The sequence below is a fragment of the Meles meles genome, chromosome 8 (genome assembly GCF_922984935.1).
Source record: "Meles meles chromosome 8, mMelMel3.1 paternal haplotype, whole genome shotgun sequence".
NCBI classification, from domain to species: Eukaryota; Metazoa; Chordata; class Mammalia; order Carnivora; family Mustelidae; genus Meles; species Meles meles.
The window spans coordinates 58,322,481-58,341,856 of NC_060073.1; the positions used below are offsets into that span (position 1 = coordinate 58,322,481).

General features: G+C 36.9%; 3 protein-coding genes across 3 annotated transcripts; 2 read left to right on the top strand and 1 right to left on the bottom strand.

The window, feature by feature from the left end:
- Positions 1–579: 579 nt before the first annotated feature.
- LOC123949660 (ATP synthase subunit s, mitochondrial-like) lies at positions 580–1,202 on the top strand. The gene is given in 1 exon segment (XM_046017227.1): positions 580–1,202. A coding segment is annotated over 1 exon segment (600 nt). The 5' UTR covers positions 580–602.
- Positions 1,203–1,980: 778 nt separating this feature from the next.
- LOC123948768 (olfactory receptor 51H1-like) lies at positions 1,981–2,943 on the bottom strand. Its single transcript, XM_046015922.1, has one exon. The coding sequence runs from the start codon at positions 2,941–2,943 to the stop codon at positions 1,981–1,983; it is 963 nt and encodes a 320-aa protein (XP_045871878.1).
- Positions 2,944–15,612: 12,669 nt separating this feature from the next.
- Positions 15,613–16,566, top strand: LOC123949491 (olfactory receptor 51H1-like). Its single transcript, XM_046016996.1, has one exon. The coding sequence runs from the start codon at positions 15,613–15,615 to the stop codon at positions 16,564–16,566; it is 954 nt and encodes a 317-aa protein (XP_045872952.1).
- The last annotated feature ends 2,810 nt before the right edge of the window (positions 16,567–19,376 follow it).

Here is a 19,376-nt window from a genome sequence, read left to right on the forward strand (position 1 = left end):
CTTTCTTGGTCATCGGCTCCGGACCTCAGCCCACCGAACCTCACCTAGGTTCTAGAACTTCATCAGTACAGTATGAGAGACTGTAACATAAGTAAAGAAAGGCATGTCAGAAAAGCTTTCTGGACAAAAATGAAGTTGAAATTAAAATCTAACATATATATAGGCATTCCTATTCCAGCTCATTAAGTTCACCGGGCTCTCATAATTTACCTGCCATTTTCTTTTTCTTTCTCTCTTTCTTCTAGCCTATTGCACATACACACTTTATTTTTATTAAAAAACACTCAAAGAACATATAAATAAACACAAAAGGCAAAAGAACAGAAATGTCCTATGTTCAGCATTGAATCCCAGAGTGACTATAATGGAGCAAAAACAATCTGCGGATTTTCTTGGAAAAAAACTGTTAGTGATATACAATGGAATATTGCTCAGTAGTAAAAAGGAATAAACTACCAATACATACCACAACACGAATGAATCTCACATGCATTATACTAAGAAGCCAGATATGGCTTCTTAGCCTATTATTACTGCTATTAAAGTAATAAACCAAAAAAAAAAAAAAAAAAATCCCTCCCTTCTTCCGGCGCTATCAAGTGATGCTGTTTGGAAGAATTTCCCAGCAGTTGTGTGGCTTAAAGAAACCCCCATGGTCATGTGACTGCAGAAACTTTTGGGACTGGTTGAATGCAGTGTTTAATAAAGTAGATTATGAACGCATCAAGGACGTGGGACCCGATAGGGCAGCATCCGAGTGACTGCTACGCTGTTGAGCCATGGTGCGCTACCATGGCCAGGAGAGGTGGCAGAAGGACTACAACCACCTCCCAACAGGACCTCTGGACAAACACAAGATCCAGGCAATTGATGCCACCGAGTCCTGTATCATGAGAATTGGATTTGATCATTTGGAGGGCCTACAGCACTTTGAAAAAATAAGACTATGCAAGTGTCATTATATTGAGGATGACTGTTTGGAGAGACTTGGTAAACTGGAAAATTTACAAAAAATCATACTGGAAATGGAAATAATTTCATGTGGGAATATCACAGACAAAGGAATCATTGCTTTATATCACTTAAGAAACCTCAAGTATTTGTTGTTAAGTGATCTTCCTGGAGTAAGAGAAAAAGAAAATCTTATCCAAACCTTTAAGACAGCACTGCCTTCTCTGGAACTAAAATTAGACTTGAAATAAAATAATAATATTCAATAAGTGTCTTCTTTCAATATAAAGTATCATTTAAAAAAAATGCATACTGCAGGGTCCACGACACTCAAAAAAGAGAATTATAGACATGGAGAACAAACGAGGGGACTTGCCAGGGACTGGGTATGGATACAAAGGGGTAACAAGAAGGAATTTTGATGTAGTTTTTCTATATTTTGATGTCACTGGTGGTTACCTGGTTTTATGCATTTGTTAAAAGTTGATTAGAGCCATATACCAAAAACAGTGAATTTTATTGTATATAAATGTTGATAAGCTGTGGGGCCCCTAGCTGGCTCAGTTGCAAGTGCGTGTGACTCTTGATCTTGGGGTCATGAGTTTAAGCCCCACAAGGGAGTAGAGATTACTTAAAGAAATAAAATTTAAAAAAATGTTGATAAGCTGTTGTATACCATTTTAAGGAGAATTCATATCTATCAAGCTACCTAAGATAAATTATTGCTTTCATCAAAACCATTATGCAAAGGCATGTTAGAACCCATTAGATTTATAATATTCAATACAGTGGCTTCTAGCTACATGTGACTATTTAAATTTATATTTCAATTAATTGAAATAAAGTAAAATTTAAATGTTCAGTTCCTTGGTTGTACTGTCAAAGTTTAAAGTGTTCAATAGTTATGTGTGGCTAGTGGTTACCACATTAAACAACAGTGATTTAGAATATTACCTTCACTGCAGGAAACTCTATTGGACAGTGCTACATTTGATACACTTCCCTGACTTGATTTCATCCACACGGAACTCATAGATGCCGTTCAGGACCAGTCCTGTCCCCACAGAACACCCGGACAATCCGCTGCCGGATCTGCTTGGTCCTAACACTGTATACAACAGGATTGAGCACGGGAGGGAGCAGCAGATAGACATTGGCCATGAGAGTGTGCACTATTGGTGACAAATGCTTTCCAAAACGGTGAATCAGAGTCATGCCAGTGAGAGGCACGTAGAAGAGCAACACTGCACAGATATGAGAGAAGCAGGTGTTGAGAGCCTTGAGCCTCTCTTCTTGGGAAGCAATGCCCAGTATTGCCTGGAGAATTAGAAAGTAAGAAATCAAAAGGATCAAGGCATCTAGTACAATGATGAAGATCACAGCCAGCAGGCCATAGATGCTATTGACACGGGTGTCAGCACAGGCAAGCCTCATGGCATCCTGATGGAGGCAGTATGCATGGGAAAGGATATTGGAGTGGCAGAAAGGGAGCCTTTTGATGAGAAAAGGCACAGGGAGCACTGCACCCATACTTCGTAGCAGGACTATTGCTCCAATCTTGCTGATGACTCCTTGAGTGAGAATGGTAGCATAGTGCAAAGGGAAGCAGATAGCCACAAAGCAATCAAAGGCCATGGCAACCAGAACACCTGATTCCACTCCCCCAAAGGTATGGATAAAGAACATCTGAGTGACGCAGGCATCAAGGGTTATTGAGCGCCAGTTGAACCAGTGAACACTAATCATGGTAGGCATGGAAGATAGTGAAAGGCTGAGGTCAGTGGCAGCTAGCATAGCTAGAAAATAATACATAGGTTCATGGAGACTTTGCTCCACCTTGATGATGACAAGGATGATGACGTTACCTAAGAATGTGGTACTGTAAAGAAGGCAGAGGGGCAAGGCCATCCAGAAGTCTTTCTCTGGCATTCCCGGAATGCCAGTCAAGGTGAAGGTCTGGTGGTTATCAGTAGTTTGGTTGAACGGTGACATAGTGGAATAAAAGTCTGACTGGGCAGAAAGAGAAGAATTTGTTAAGTCAAACAGCTGCAGTTAGAATCAGTGACAGTATGTTTTGAGACAGTAGCCATAAGAAGGAGTGACTTCAATATTATTCTAATACCTTTATGTTCACAATCTGATATAAAAACTGATTTCCTACCCCATGAGGCAATAAATCAGTGACTACCATATGCTAAAATATACTTATGAGAAACAAAAAAGAAAAAGAAAACTTCAATCAACACCTGCACCCAATAGGGATATAATTCATCCAGAAACATCAAGGAGTTAGCTGACTTGCTTCCTTGCTAAGGAAGAATTTTATATTGTACATTTATGTGGGTAATTAACACTGATGCCAATAACCAGAAAGGAAATGTTAGCAAGCACAAATGTGACCTAAGGGTTGTTCATAAACACAGATAGGCAGATCTGTGTATGTGTCTGTAACTTGGCTGTGATCTTAAATTGTGGTGATTTAGACATTATGCTCAGTAGGACTCAATTTTTCCACCTGCATGAGGTGGGACAGAGGAAAAAAGATACTCTTTAAGGACTGTAAAGTTCTAACCTTCTGCATTCCTGGGAGTGTGTGGATACTAAAAGGACCTGAACTTACAGCAGGTGGTTTCCCTGTCCCTCCATAGAGACTTCTCCTTCTCTGCATTCCATACTTCTGTGAGGCTGTTCTAGTAGACTACATCTTGAGTCAACAGAATCTGCATTTCCTACTCTGAGTAAAGCTTAGCTAGACTTGTGGGCCATTCTAGACATTAACACCTAACACTTGCAGTGACAAAGATCAATATTAAAATCTTGGTGCCACACAGATCTCTTGTATTTCAATTATTTGCTATTATCTTCAAGAAGATATATCCAAATATGCACCTGAGGTAATCACTTTTTGGGCCTGTCTAGGCACAATTGATAAGGGGTCAGGATTAAAGGAAAAGAATAGGACTATCATGGCTCTTAACATTGTTTGAGTTATGACTCTTAGGAGAATCTGATGGAGAGTCTTCTGAATAAGAATATTCACACACACACACACACAAGCAAAGTTCTGCATAAAAATTAAGTGAATTTGTATATTATTGAAAAGCATCTCAGGACCCATGTTAGAAAAAATGGAATGGGACCCTGGGTCACAACAAGGAGAAAAGTCACTGGACAAAACGCAAGGGGCAGAGAGCTCTGCATGCTTGGGCATGAATAGAGACCAGGCAGAGTTACTCCAAGTTTCTCGTAAGTCAGTGGTCTAGTTCTACACTGTCCAATATTGTAACCACTAGATATTTGTGCCTATTTACATTTAAATTAAATTAAATTAACATCAGTACCTTAGTTGCACTAGCCACTTTTCAGGTGTTCAGTAACTTAATATGGTTACTGACTCTTGAATTGTGTAGTACAAACATGGAAAGTTTCTATCATTGTAGAAAGTTCTACTGAAATTTGAAAAATTGTTCCTGCAGACTATAGATTTAAAGAATACCAACATTCCAGCTGACCTCTTGACAAATCTTAAATCCCGTTGGATTTTTGGGCCTCTTACCTAAATACTGCATAACATGTGTCTCTTTACATACTTTTCTCTGTCTTTGCTCTTTTTTGGAAACTTGAAGAAGAAAATAGCTTTAAAATTAAAGACTCTGGAGATGGATCACCTAGGTTTAAATCATGACTCTGTGACCTTGAAAAGTTACTTAATAATCTCTGCTTTATTCCTTACCTCTTTAAAATTAAAATGAAAATAATAGTATCTACCATGGGATAGTTAAAGATCACTGAAAAGATCAATAGGGCATTTAGATGAGCACCAGGCAGAGAATCAACACTCAGTAAAGGGTAGCTATAATCAGTGTTCATCTGCTATCTATAAATTTTGTAATGTTTGGTTAACTGTGAAAACTATCCCTCAAGATGTTTATAAGCCCATGGAATCTATTAATATGCTGTTAAGTTTATCTACCTACTTATATTACTTACATATTTTGATCAAATTCTATATTACCTAAATCTCTCCATCCTTCAGCCAGTTTAGCCCAACACTGAAAATCTGTGGCTTGCAGATAGTGACTGTTGCAGTGCTCAAGATGGGAAATTCTATGGATCTGTGCTCAATGATTCTGCACTTAACTGTGAATGCTTACTATAAAGGATTTTGGAATCAGGTGCTAGATAAACCAGAAATGAAAGAATTATATGCTAGTAGGAGTTATGAGTAGTGACTATCAGTAAGAGGAAGAAAATAATAAGGATAATTGATTCTGAGGCACTAGAACCCCAAAAGCAACACCACACTGACCATCTGAGGAGCTCAATCCCAAAGACCAGCACAGCCCTTCCAGAATTCAAGAGGAGTATTCCAAACTAGGCTGTTTTATTTATTCTTTTTTTTTTTTTTTTTAATGAGAGAGAAGGGAATGGAGAGGGAGAGTCAGAGAGAGAGAAAGAATCTTAGATAGGTTCCACACCAAGAACGAAGCCCCACGTGAGGCTTGATCTCACAACCCTGAGATCATGATCTGAACTGAAATCAAGCCTCAGACCTTTAACCAAATGAACTACCCAAGCACCCCCAACCTAGGCTCTTGAGTCCTTAACATCTAAAGAACTCAAAAAGAGCTTTTCATGTTTAATTAATGTATTGATTAATGGCTTCATATTTGTCAAATGCCTATTACATACTAGGCACGCCATGGTAATCAGAGGACCAAAGGAGCAACTTCTTTCCTTAGCAAAGAACACATGAAAAACGAGGGCAGAAACAGGAGTGGAATATGTGCCAGAAGTGTCACTATGTCCAGCTTGTATCCCCAGCTGGACTCAACCTAACTCTGTCTCTGTCAATACCAGTGACAGGCCAGGGACAGAGTCAAACCTAAACTTTCCTCACAGCAAAAGGTCAGGAGCTTCTGCAGCTCATGAAGCATATGTGAGGCTGGAGGTGGAGAAGAAGATAAGCAACAGAAATCTTTCTTTTCTGTCACTGTGGAACTACAGTTCAATGCTCTTTTCCACCCAGGCAGCCAAGTGGAAGAGCTATTTTCTGAAGGACAGGACGAGCATAATATACTCTTTATTAAAGTGTCTGAGCTGCAGGCTGAAGCACAGTTCTGCCCCTTGGATTTGTCCTCTGTAAGAGACATGCACTTGTCTCCTTGTCTTTCACTTGGGGAAGGAATATACTTGCTATTTGCCTTGAGCTAGGACTGAGGAAAGGACAACAATTTGCAGGCTTTTGTTTCTCTAATTAGCCTTTGGTAGAATAACAAACTCACCAATGAATTTTTCATATGTACAGTTCAAATTATTATTTCTATTTTAATGAAAAAATGTAAAGGAAATGGAAAAATAATTCTTGCTGAAAAAATTCTTTCTGCAACTGAGGATTCTAGGCTTTTTATAGATATATAGAAATCATGAGCAATCACTTTATATGATGATGTAGAGAATGCAAAAGGTAATAGGCAAGTGTTTTAAATTATCTTACTCCTTTAATAATAAAAAATCCAATATTTATTAAATGCTTATTTATGCTCCAGCCTCTGTTTTTAGCTCCTTACATATACTATCTCTTCTAATAACTAAAAAAAAAAATTTCTTATGAGAAAAGAACTGTTGCCAGTATGCATGAGTAAAACAAGAGTCAGAGAAGTTAATTAACTTGACTAAAATCCCCAAAATAAAACTTAAATCCAGGTGCTCCAAACATTATCCTATGAGGTTCTATTTAGTCCTATAGGAGATGATAAGCTTTTAGCCACAGGGACAACTTCTGTCATCAAATTCAAAGCCTGGACCAAGTAGTACACTGGGCTTAACAGACCCGACCTCCTCCACACCCACCATTCTGTCCTAACCTCTAAATATTTCTCTATGAAGATAAAGATAAAAGATATTTCTCCATAACTACAGTTTCCTCTATTCTGTGAAAGTGTCCTCAGAGAAAGCACTACCTGGGTCTCAGTCTGTCTCCCAACTCACCCAAAGCCTAGTCTGGGAGATGAGAGTCGTTTCTGATGCTGGCCCCCATAAGCAGTACAGCCAGAGATTTAAAACCAGCAGCATCCTAATCCAGAATTCCCTCTGAAGTGATCCTCTAGAGGCAAAGAATCCGTTCCTGGAGATGTCTCCAGGGCCAACAGCTATAATGATTAAGGTTTCTGGGTGTTTTGATCTTCTTTGTTTTGATTTCAGAGGACCTAGTTTTCCTTACTAATTCAAACCTGGGATGGCAACCATTCAAATACAGACTTCGCCTCAGTCCTGTGTGAATGGTGGTACCTCACTAGCTATACCAAAATGCAAATATACTTTAGTGACTAATCATTAAAATTCTCTCTAAAAGAGAGAAAAAGCAGAAGAGAGGAAGGAAGGAACAAAGAAAAAAAAAAAGAAAGAAAGAAAGCCAGCAAGAAAGAAAAAAAGATAAAATGTAAAAGAAAAGCTCATTCATGAATACACATGCCTTCTAGATGGGATTCTCTCATTCCTTCCTCAGCTTCCCAGTAAAGCCCTTCAGTGCTGTGGTCTGTGGTCTCTGTTTCCATGTACTTCTCATTCTATTTGCAGTTCACTCTAGTGAGAGTTTTTCCCCATACCACTGAAAGCATCTTTGCAGGTGTCATCAACGGCCTGCTTATTGCTAAACCCAAAGAATGTTCCTCACCCTACTCTTATTTGTTTTTTTGCCCTATGCTTTAATCCCACTCTCACTGAATGATATTGTCAAATCCTATTGACTTAATATCTCTCTATATAGATTACCCTCAAAAGCATATCTTCAGGCCTGAATTCTGTCTTGAGCTCCAGACCAATTCCTACTTGATCATTTCATGTGGATATCAAATAGGAAACTTAAAATTTCCTTTTAAGGAAGGAAAAGAAAATACTTTCCTTTTAAGTATTCAGCATAGTGAATACTGTAAAACAAAAACAAAACTTCTTTCTATGTGCTTATAGTTAATTTTAATAAATCACACTAACCATATCACAATCCACCCAGTTGCCCCAACAAAAATTCCAGATCTTTTCTTACCTTCTCCTTTATATTTAATCCCTTACCAAGGACTATTGAGTTCAGACCAAAATATACTTCACATGCTTCAAATTCCCTTTATCTTCACTTCTATCATGCCAGCAAGTTTACCATGAACTCTCGTAGAATAGAGCAATAGTCTCCTTATGATTTTTTAAAATTTGCTCTTTTATTTGTTTTACTTTGTTATGGTATGATTTATAAATCATAGAGTTAATCCATTTTAAGGGTACAATTTGATGAGTTTTAGTAAATTTATATAATTGTGAAACTATTATCCCAAAACAGTCTTAAAACTTCCATTACATAAAAAGACTCCTTGATGGTGATTGGAGGTTAGCCCTGGGTCTGTCTCCAGCTCCAAGAAATCAGAGATATGCTCTCTATTTTTATAGTTTGCCTTTACTAGAAATTTCATATAAGTAGAATCATAAAATATAATGTCTTTTGTGTCTGGCTTCTCCCAGTTAACATAATGTTTTGAGTTTTACACGTTGCTAAATATATTCATAGCTTGTTCCTTTTCCTTCCTGAGTAGTATATCATTGTATAAATAAAATATATTTATTCACTCATTTAGTAGTTGAAATACATTCGGGTTGTTTACCACTTTTGACTATTATGAAAAATGTTGTTACAAACATTAGCATAGTCCTTGTATGGACATGTTTGGGCAGATACCTAGAAAAGGAATTACTGTGTAGTATGATAGGTGTTTCTCTAATTTGGAAGAAAATGCCCAGCTGTTTGTGGCTGAACCATTTTATACTCACATCGCCAATGCATTAGGATTCCAGTTTAATGTAGCTGTTGATTTGGTTAGATTTACATCTGTCATATCGTATTTGTTTTTTATATGATTCAGTCTTTTTTGGTTCTTTTCTCTTTATTGTCTTATATCATGTTAAAGATTTTTATTATACTGTTTTAAGGGTTGACTGCCTTTTTTTCTCCCTAGAACTTTGAATATGTCATTTGACTGCTTTCCAGCCTCCTTTTTTTTTTCCTGTTAAAAAATCAGGAATTATTTCAAGATTTTAGCCTGTAACTTGATTAGTCATTTTCTTCTGCCATTATCAGTCTTGGGTTTTTGGCAGTTAGATTATGATGTTTCTATGTGTTAATATCTTTATATTTATTCTAATTAAGGTTTCTTGAGCTTCTTGGACATGTGAATTTTTAGTTGTTGTTAAATATATAAAGTTTTTAACATTGTGTATCTTCAAATATTGATTCTGTTACTTTGCTCTCTTTTTCTGGACCTACCAATATACATAGGTTGGATTGTCAATGTTGCCCCACAAATATCTGAGACTCTGTTTTTCTTCAATGTTTTTTCTCTATATTATTTGACCTTGAGACTTCTCTATTTGTCTTCAAGTTCACAGATTCTTCCTTCCCCTTCCTCAACTCTGCTGAATCCATGTATTGATTTTTTTTAACTTCAGTTTATTATAATTTTTAAAATTCTTTTCTTTCTTTCGTATGGTTTCCTTTCATATATGAAGTTTCCTTATTCATTCAATAATTTACCATTTGAATTTTCTTTAATTACTTGAACACAATTTTCTTTAATTCTTTGAAGGCATTTGAATTTTTTGAATCATTTGAATCATTTGTCTGCTAAAATCAACATAGGGGTCCTTTAGGAGTCAGATTCTATTAATTACTGTTTTTCTTTATTTTGGTTCAAGCTTTCCTATTTCTTTGAAAGACTCAGAGGTTTTTTGTTTTTGGGTTTTTTTTTTTTTTGGAAAGTTAAATGTCTTAAATACTATAGCATAGCCACCCTAGGTTCTTAATTGTTTTTTAAAGGGTTGCTGTGCTTTTGTTACTCTTTTCTTTTTGTTAACTTTTAGTAACTTGTCAATTTAAACTGTGGCATTCACATTCCCACAAGAAATCTCTCTTGCTAAGTATAGCCACTGATATGTCTTCTCAGATTACTTTTATTTCATTTATCAGCCTGACTTCTAGGAGTTGGCTATGTGTCTGCACATCTTGGTGACATGCCAATAAACCTTAAACCAGAAACTTTCGTGATTGATCTGCATGTTATTTGGGGAGCATGCTTATTCAATTAATTTTCAAATACCAACTACTTTTACTTTCTAGCAGGTTTTCTTAGGTTTCACCAACATGTTTGTAGTTTCTTAGAAAGCTAGTGGTGTATACAAAGCTATTGAGCTCTTCCATGACAACAATTTCCAAGTTCTCATTGTTCAGTTTCTCTCTGGAGCCCTAACTGTAAACTGAAACTACCAAAGTTGTGTTTATTTCCTAAGAAGTTTGCCTGTCTTAGCTAACAAAGGCTCCTTTTTTGCCTTTTCTCTCCACCTCAAGTTGAGGCTGCACCGTGGCAGTACAGCTGTGGTTTTTAGCAGACTCCAACCTGGTGAAACTACTCAGAGAAAAAAAAAAAAAAAAAAAAAAAAGTCAAGGGTGAGAGAATGGTGTCCTTACCTACAGCTATGGCAGAAACACCTTTTTCTGATGGAAAACATGACATTATGTTTGATGCTGATATAAATAGCCAAGTAGAGGGTAAAAACTTTATGGTAAGGAAGAGTGATTAAAAAAATTGTTGCAATGCTGTTCTTGAGGAGACACAGGAAAAATATAGCAAAATTGGAAGAATTGGCTTTAGGAAAAAGCATGAATATTTCATCTAACTTATATAAGGTAACAGAGAAATTAGCATACATTTGACTCTCCTGGTTAGGTGAGTAAATGTAATTTAGGGCACTGGATATTGTTTTCTGATTGTTTCAATTTTCTTAATGAAGTAAGAAGTGAAGTCAGCAACAAAGAATAAGGATTTGGGTAAAATGTAAGGGAGTAGGAGAAGAGTCATTAAGTATAATCTAAAGCACAGAAGGAGTTATGTGAGCTATTTGGTATAAGTCAACATGGTTGCGTGATTTCCTCTAGCACACTGGGCTGTGTAAATTCAGATGGTGACATGAGGGACTAGCTGGACTTAGCCAGAAGTCCTTTATAACAGATGACAAGGAAATGTTGAATGAATAGTAGGTTTCATGACTTTCTCTAAGATCAAACAGCTGAAAATTAAACCTGATTTTAAGCAAGGTATATCAGACTTCAAAGACTCTACTCTTTCTGCTAAACTTTGCCATTTTGTATCTGAAAAGACAGATCCTTGATAATGTAGAGTTCCAGATAATAGGAAATTCTGATTGTTAGGATAATCTGAAAGCCCATCTGGAAGAGGTTAGGCTACAAGCAGCATCAGTTTCTATAGATATGAATGAGGCAAATCATAATGTCCTCAGAGGAGTTAAGTCACCAGTTAAAAGACTCAGAAAGTTTGCAACAAGCACTTTGTGTGTGTGTATTTCTGTTTATAAAAGTACTTGTAAGAGATTGGAAAGCATTAGCACTCTTACAAACTCAAAAATCCTTCAGGGCAGAGACTTACTTTATCTTTTAACTCCTTACCCTTAATGGCTTGGGATGCTTAAAGATAGTTTAAAAAGAATAAAAACTCATCTATAGAAATTATACATGCACACATATTACATGTAGGATCATGTAAAACTAATAAATAGACAGACAGTCATAGATTTCTAAACATAGTCACTAACTCTTATGTAATAATATACAGAAACACTTATCATAAAGCACTGGTTCTTAATGTTTTTTGAATAGGTGGTCTCCTAAGGTTGTAAAGCACACTGGGAAAGAAATGGGTTTAGAAATCAAAAATACAATAAAAAAAATACAATAAAACAAACTTCTACAATATATTCTCTAATGTGCCTGGGAAAAAAGCATGATCATAAGAATTATTTATATCTGGCTTTTGTTTTCTGCTATTATATGTAAATATGCCTATGAAGGAAAATAAATGAGATCAAAAGGGGCATGAAGAGATGATGGATAGGGTCTGTGGATAATTTAAGGACTCAACACACAAAAGCACACATTGATGGAATAACTAGCTGTTTCTATAATTTTGAGAATTACCTCAAAAATGAAAAGGTATCATTACAGGAAAATTCATTAAAACAAATGAAATAAATTATATTTAATAGATTTAAATAACAGGAAATCAAAGAGTACAACAAATTCAGAGAACTTTGTTCTCTATGTTTCTGATGGAGAGTCAGGCAACCCTTCTCTCCATTCCAGAGCAACAGTAGACTCCAACCCTATTTCAGGGTAAATCACAACACTATGTCATCATTGAAACTGAGACTGGTTTTGGAGTTAGAAGACCTGGATCAACATCTGACTGGAATCCTAGAACTTATTTAGTGGTTCAACATGAGACAAATTGTTTTATATATATTTATATTTATTTACATATTTAATATGTATTTATTACATATACAAGTATTTTTTTATATAATATGTGTACATGTGTGTGTAAGGGAGAAGAAGTTTCTTCTTCAAACTTGGCTGGCAGAGTGCAAATAAAATGAAAAAAATTTTTGAGATTTGTTGGCAAAAGAAAGGACAGTTTGACAGATAAAGGGTTTGGACTCCTTAAGGAAATCGTGACAGACTAGCCCAGAGGCTAACAACACCCCTGGGAGATGTTTTCAGAGGAGTTGTGAAATTGCTATAGAGTTGTGATAGTTCCAGACACCCCCAGAGGTTTGAGAAGTCTTCATAAGTGCTCTGTTTGCTAACCTCAGGAAAGAAAGGAAGCCAGATTAATTCTGAACTGAAGCACAGAGGTTAATACAGGTAATAAATTAATCTTAAAATATTTTTACATGCCTTCTACATGGCAAGCACTATGTGGAATTATTTATGTACATTATTTCATTAGATCATCATAGAAATTCTACTGAGGGAAATGATAAGCGCAGATGACAAGAGTCTAGGTAAGAAAAGGTGGAAAAAGTAAGTATACATGTTGTTATTAGGGACAGAAGAAGACATATACCGTAGGGGAGAACCTAGTGCACAGAAAGAACGAAAAGAAGTTCAGATGGACGTACAGGAACTAGGAGCTAGAAAAAGAGGATGCTGAACATTAGAGACAATGAAAAAGAGATAGAGATAGGAATGAGGAAAAAAGAAGATGAGGTAAAACACATTTGGATAAAGAAAAACAGTCAAAAGCACTGTAAACAAGAATCGGGAAAACAAGAATCATTATTTCCATAGAACAACTGTGCTTCTACGGGCCCTGGGGACTTCAATAATATCAAAGATTTTTCAAGTCTTTCCCAGGAAAACATCCATATGGAATGAGTGAACTGATTCTTCCCAAGTGAAAACCATCAGAATTGCCTGAGATGAGAGATCAGCAGACCCAAACATGTGAAGGACTCTCCTTTAACATGGAAAAAATTGAAAAAGCCCCTTCCTCAAGGAGCAGCTAAAGGGTTAGACAGAAGATGCAAAGTGCTTTGTTTAGATCTGAGCATTCTAATATATTGTGAGAGAGACCTGGAGTTTGTTTGCAGCACATAACACAACCTTCGTAAGTGGACCACATTCTCTCTCAAGGATTCCTTGATGTCCAAGAGATCAGAATCTGCCAAAACAAAACAAAACAAAACAAAACAAGAAAACTTTTTCATAGTGCTGTCTCCCAAACAGCAATTCCCCAACTCACAGCAACACAGGAGGAAGGAGCAGAGAAGCCTACCTGGTCATGTGCATATGGCAAGTTCTTGAGATTTTTCTTTCTTCTTTCTCATAAGAGGCACCCAGGAGAGAACAAAGACACCATGATATCTTGCGAAGGCTCCTCATTTAAGGTTTTTTTTTTTTTTTTTTAATCTGTGCTATTTAAGAAAAAGAGATTTTTCTCTTGGTTAATGATCCCCAACCCACATGATCAGGGAGGAGTTTGAGGATTTATAACACTTCTGAAAAAAAAAATGGTATTCAATCACCCGCATTAATTAATTTATTTTTTATTCCTTCATTTAACACATTAACACAACACCTATTATTTTATTCCTTCATTAAAGCAGATACTAATATATGTCTAATATGTGGTCTATTAAATGATGAGCGTACAACTAGTCCTTTCTTTCGGGAGTTTAACTTCTAGCAGGCAAGGGGGGTATTAAACAAATACTCATGCAATATTTAACTAACTATTTCCACTTAGGAGAAGGAAAAGCCCAGAATGTGAAAACAACATAGTTATGACTTAAGGACTCTTCTTGGGAAGGACAGAAAGACTTTGACAGGCAAAGAGGAAAAGTTTGAGAGGTGAAGAAAGGTGTAAAAAAAAATATGTGGATGGGGCGCCTGGGTGGCTCAGTGGGTTAAAGCCTCTACCTTCGGCTCCGGTCATGATCCCAGCTTTCTGGGATCAAGCCCCACATCGGGCTGTCTGCTCAGTGGGGAGCCTGCTTCCTCCTCTCTCTCTCTGCCTGCCTCTCTGCCTACTTGCGATCTCTGTCAAATAAATAAATAAAATCTTTAAAAAATATATATATGTGGAAATCCTGTATCAGAAAGTATCTCAGTGGGATCCAGGCACTTAAACACTGCAAGTCTGGCTGGACTGAAGGGACCAAAGGGGAGAGATACGATGTGAGTTGGTGCAGGAACAGTAGACAGGAGTAGGAGCTGAATTGTGCTATCATTTTGAGGGCTAAGGTAAGGATTTGAGACTCTGTTCTAGGTACAATATAAGCTCTTAAAGGAGCTTTTGCTTGTGATGAATAAATCATACTCCAAATCCAAAAAGTTTATTCAGAATGTTTCAGAATGAAGAATTACTGGCATGGGCACTACAAGATGGAGGATAATCAGGGAGCCTGGGAGAAACGGGTTATACTATGTATTGACTGTACAAAAGTCAGAGAGGGGATACTTATTTCATATGTTTTGGAGGCAAGTGTAAATGTTGGTTTGATGAAGGAAGAGGTTTTAAGAATGACCTCAAGTTTCCGGTACATTAGGTGACTCTCAAATTAAAAATCCTATAAGTGGCTACTCTCAAATCCTATGTGTGGTTCTTTCTGGGCCACCTTTATTACGGGTTCCTTGCTACTTTAAAATGAAGTTATGCAATGAATCTTGGAACACTGAAAAAATAAAATTTTAAAAAATTAAAAAAATAAAATTAGGTTATGGAAAATTATAAATTGTTAAAATTTATGAAGATTAAATATTAATTTGAAGAGTTTTATCACTAATGTGTTATTTACAAATGTTGGCCATTATAAATACAGTGACATAGATGCAAAGGCATGTGGAAAAATATACACACATATATGTATACTATATATACGTGAGCATATAAGACTATATGTGTGTGAACACACACATATAGATTTGTATGAATATGGGCTTGTGATGGCAGTGGAATTGTGAGTAGGTATTTGTGTGGTAGTAGTGGTGTGAGTTTAGTGGTTTTTTTGATTATTTAGCAAAATGCTTTACACTATTAAGCCCATGGGTGCTGCTGCTTCATCTCATGTGATTATCTAGGAAGCAAAGGGACAAAGTGAAACAAAAACCTCCTAGACTCTGTTTTCAACATAACTCCTCCCCCCCCCCCCGCTGTTTCTCTTCTATATTCATAAAACCATTTACCTATCTTCTATGAAAATATATTTTCAATTTAGGAGCTACAAGCCAAGTGGGAGAGTCCAGCTTCCCCGAACAGTGACAACATGACAATGAACTCAAATGCATCACAGGCCAACCATCACAGTTTCATTTTAACAGGTATCCCTGGGATGCCAGATAAAAATGCATGGATGGCCTTTCCCCTGGGATTTCTCTACACACTAACTCTCCTGGGAAATGGTACCATCTTGGTTGTCATCAAGGTAGATGAGAGTCTCCATGAGCCTATGTACTACTTCCTCTCCATCTTGGCTCTCACTGATGTTAGTCTCTCCATGTCCACCTTGCCCTCCATGGTCAGCATCTTCTGGTTTAATGCCCCTGAGATTCCATTTGATGCGTGCATTACACAGATGTTTTTCATCCATGGATTTGGAGTGGTAGAATCAGGAGTATTAGTGTCCATGGCCTTCGACAGATTTATGGCCATCCGAGACCCATTACACTATGCTTCTGTCCTCACCCATGGCATCATTGGAAAGATTGGAATAGCTGTCCTCACCCGGGCAGTCTGTGTGGTCTTTCCTGTTCCCTTCCTTATAAAGCGTCTACCTTTTTGCCATTCCAATGTCTTGTCTCATTCATACTGTCTCCACCAAGATGCAATGAGGCTAGCCTGTGCCAGCACCCGCATCAACAGTCTCTATGGACTCATCATAGTCATCTTCACATTGGGACTGGATGCCCTCATCATTCTCTTTTCTTATGTGCTCATCCTGAAGACTGTGCTGGCCATTGCTTCCAGAGAAGAAAGGCTCAAAGCCCTCAACACCTGCCTCTCTCACATCTGTGCTGTGCTCCTGTTCTATATTCCTCTCATTGGTGTCACCATGATCCACAGATTTGGAAAACATTTGTCACCAGTAGTACATACACTCATGGCCAATATCTATCTGTTACTGCCCCCTGTACTCAATCCCATTGTCTATAGTGTGAAGACCAAGCAGATACGAAGGCGGATCATAAACATGTTCCAGAGGAAAATGAACAGGACCTAGGGAAATGGAGTCAAGTATAAGGTGCAGCAGTTTCAGCAGTTTCAATGCAGCCAAATTATGTACATCTAGTAGAATGCAAGGGTGGGCAAGACTTGTGGGTGACAATACAACACTGGTCGTTCTTGTTCTGTATATACTCCATTTTGAAATGTACACATTTCGATATCTGGTATCACATACAAAAACTAATTTAATTAAACTATAATTTTCTTCTTTGAAACTAGAGGTGAGCATCAGTAATGATAAATTATCACCTGCTTATCTAGATAACATTTATGTGTATTTACCCATATAACATGAAGTAATATTCTTTCTTTAATTATCAGTTAAATAATAATTACATAGAGAAGGATTCTGGAAGACCAATAGCACTACTGAAGGGTTGGGTCTCTGAGATATTGTTTTGTTTTTTTCTTTAAAATAGAGCAAAGGAAACTGTTACAAAATCAAATAGCATTTATGTTTTGGTATTTATAAAGAGTATCAATGACAAAATTAAAACAGACACATCTGTGGTTACTTATCCTTTTCTTTTAAGGAATATCACTTCTTTACAGATTTGTAGTAGTCCTAGTTTTCTGCCACATGCTTAGTAGAATAATGGGTGTTTTGCCTTTACTCTTTTGACCCAGTATGAGTAAAGTGTATTTTACTGTGTACTAGAGGATCCAACAAAACTTGACCAAGTAAAATTACTCCTGGGCATTTTATGAGGACAAGTAAAAACTTTCAGCACTGGGAAAAAGTTTAAGAAAGCAGTGAGGGTGGTGGGTAGGGAGATGGGGTAACTGGGTGATGGACATTAAGGAGGGTACTGGTTGTAATGAGCACTGGGTGTTTTATGCTACTGATGAATATGTACATTCTGCCCTTGAAACTAATAGTACACTCTATGTTAATTAAATTGAATTTAAATAAAAATATTAAAAAAAGAAAGCAGTAAGCACACGTGTTGAGGATGAGTATGTCAAATGCAATGTGTCTTTGCATTGATGCTGGTGCCTGTTTTAAGTATTTTATTAATCATGAAACAATGATTTACTGGGAGGATTACTTGTTCCTTCAATGAATATGCATTTAACCCTAATGAAATGCCAGTCATGATGCTAGACCTGGAAATACAGAGAAAAATGTATCAATTTACTGCTTAATCCTTGACACAGTTCTCTGAAAAGAAATACATATACAAGTCAAGTAGGTATTACACTTCAATATCACATTTATTAATAGTAATGAATAATGCTATCTGCCTTTAAATACCTTTCTTTAAAAAGATTTTATTTATTAAGAGAACGAGAGAGCAAGCAGGGGGATGGAGCAGAGGGAAAGAGAGAGAGAAAGAATCCCAAGCAAGACTCCATACTGAGGAGCCCCACACAAGGCTCAAGTTCTCAACACTGAGATCGTGACCTGAGCCGAAATCAAGAGCTGGACGCTGAGCTAACTGAGCTACCTAGGTGCCCCTGCCTTTATATATCTTAATAACCTTGCAACAATGTTTGAGACTAGGTGTTAGCAACATTTTATGCATGGGGAAGTAAGATTTAGAGTAGTTAAGTAACTTGCTCAAGTTAAACAGTTTCTAAGTGTCAGAACTAGATTTAAATTTGGATTTGTTGATTCTAAAGCCTGTAAAGTGAAACTTAATCCATGTCTCAGGGTTTCCTAGTCTTGCAAGCAAATTCCATGAGGAGGGAATGAAGCAGTGATTCTAAGACACAGCTGCATGAGAGATAAACTAGTAATCAATACTGCCAAAACCTTATGGAAGAAGTTCATCTTGCCAAGATGGAAGTAAACAGTGGGAATTACTTGAAAATGGTTGGTTGGTATAGAATGCAAATATCAGCCAAGGCCTCAATATCAATACTATCTAAATGGAAAACATGAACCCCATAAAGGACACTTCATAATCAGTTAGCCTACAAGGAGAAAAATATATATAACTTTGATTTGTATTTAAATTTCTCTCAGTCTTCAAAAATGTTTATTTCTCTTAATGTGTTACCATATACAATTATTCAATAAATAAATATAAAATATAAATATATTAGGGAGTATCCTTTTTTTCTTTTCCTTATACAGATATACAACCAAAAACTTGAAAACTACCACTCTAGACTAAGGATACAAGAGAACTACCATGAGAGATCTTTACAAAGTTCACATACTGTGATAAAAGAAGGAATTAGCTGAAAGTGTCCTTTGAATACCATTAGTCTTTGATTCTCTGGTGGGGCCATGAAGTAGCAGGATCAAAAGTCTAAATTCTTTACCGGCAATCGACTCACATACTCCACATATTCACTGTGCAATCCCATCTCTGGCTCCTACAGTCTGGCTTTTGTGCCCATTAATATATGAAAGGTATGTTGTTCCATGGTTCTGATCTCTTTTTAACAAATCAAACATTTTCCACCTCAATCCTCCCTCAGTGTAAATTATTTGGGCAAATTACAAATATTTACCATCCCCTGCTTTTTAATCTCTTCGCTGATTTCATGACATCTCACATCTCCTACTGCTACCTCCTGTTTCTTCACCTGCTTTCACTTCTTCATCTCCCACAGGATGTGGGTATTTCTCAGTTTCCCCCATGTCACTCTACTACCTCAGTAAATCTCTTCTGCTAAGATGACGTTCACGCTAATGGCTTTAAAATACAACCCAATGGACCTCTCTCTCCCTCGTGATCTAATTGTTCATTCTTAATTGCCCTTGCATAATCTCTATGTGGAGTCCTTTTTTAAAGATTTATTTATTTATTTGAGAGCAAGAGCAAGTGAGCGAGCGAGAGAGAGCGTGTGCAC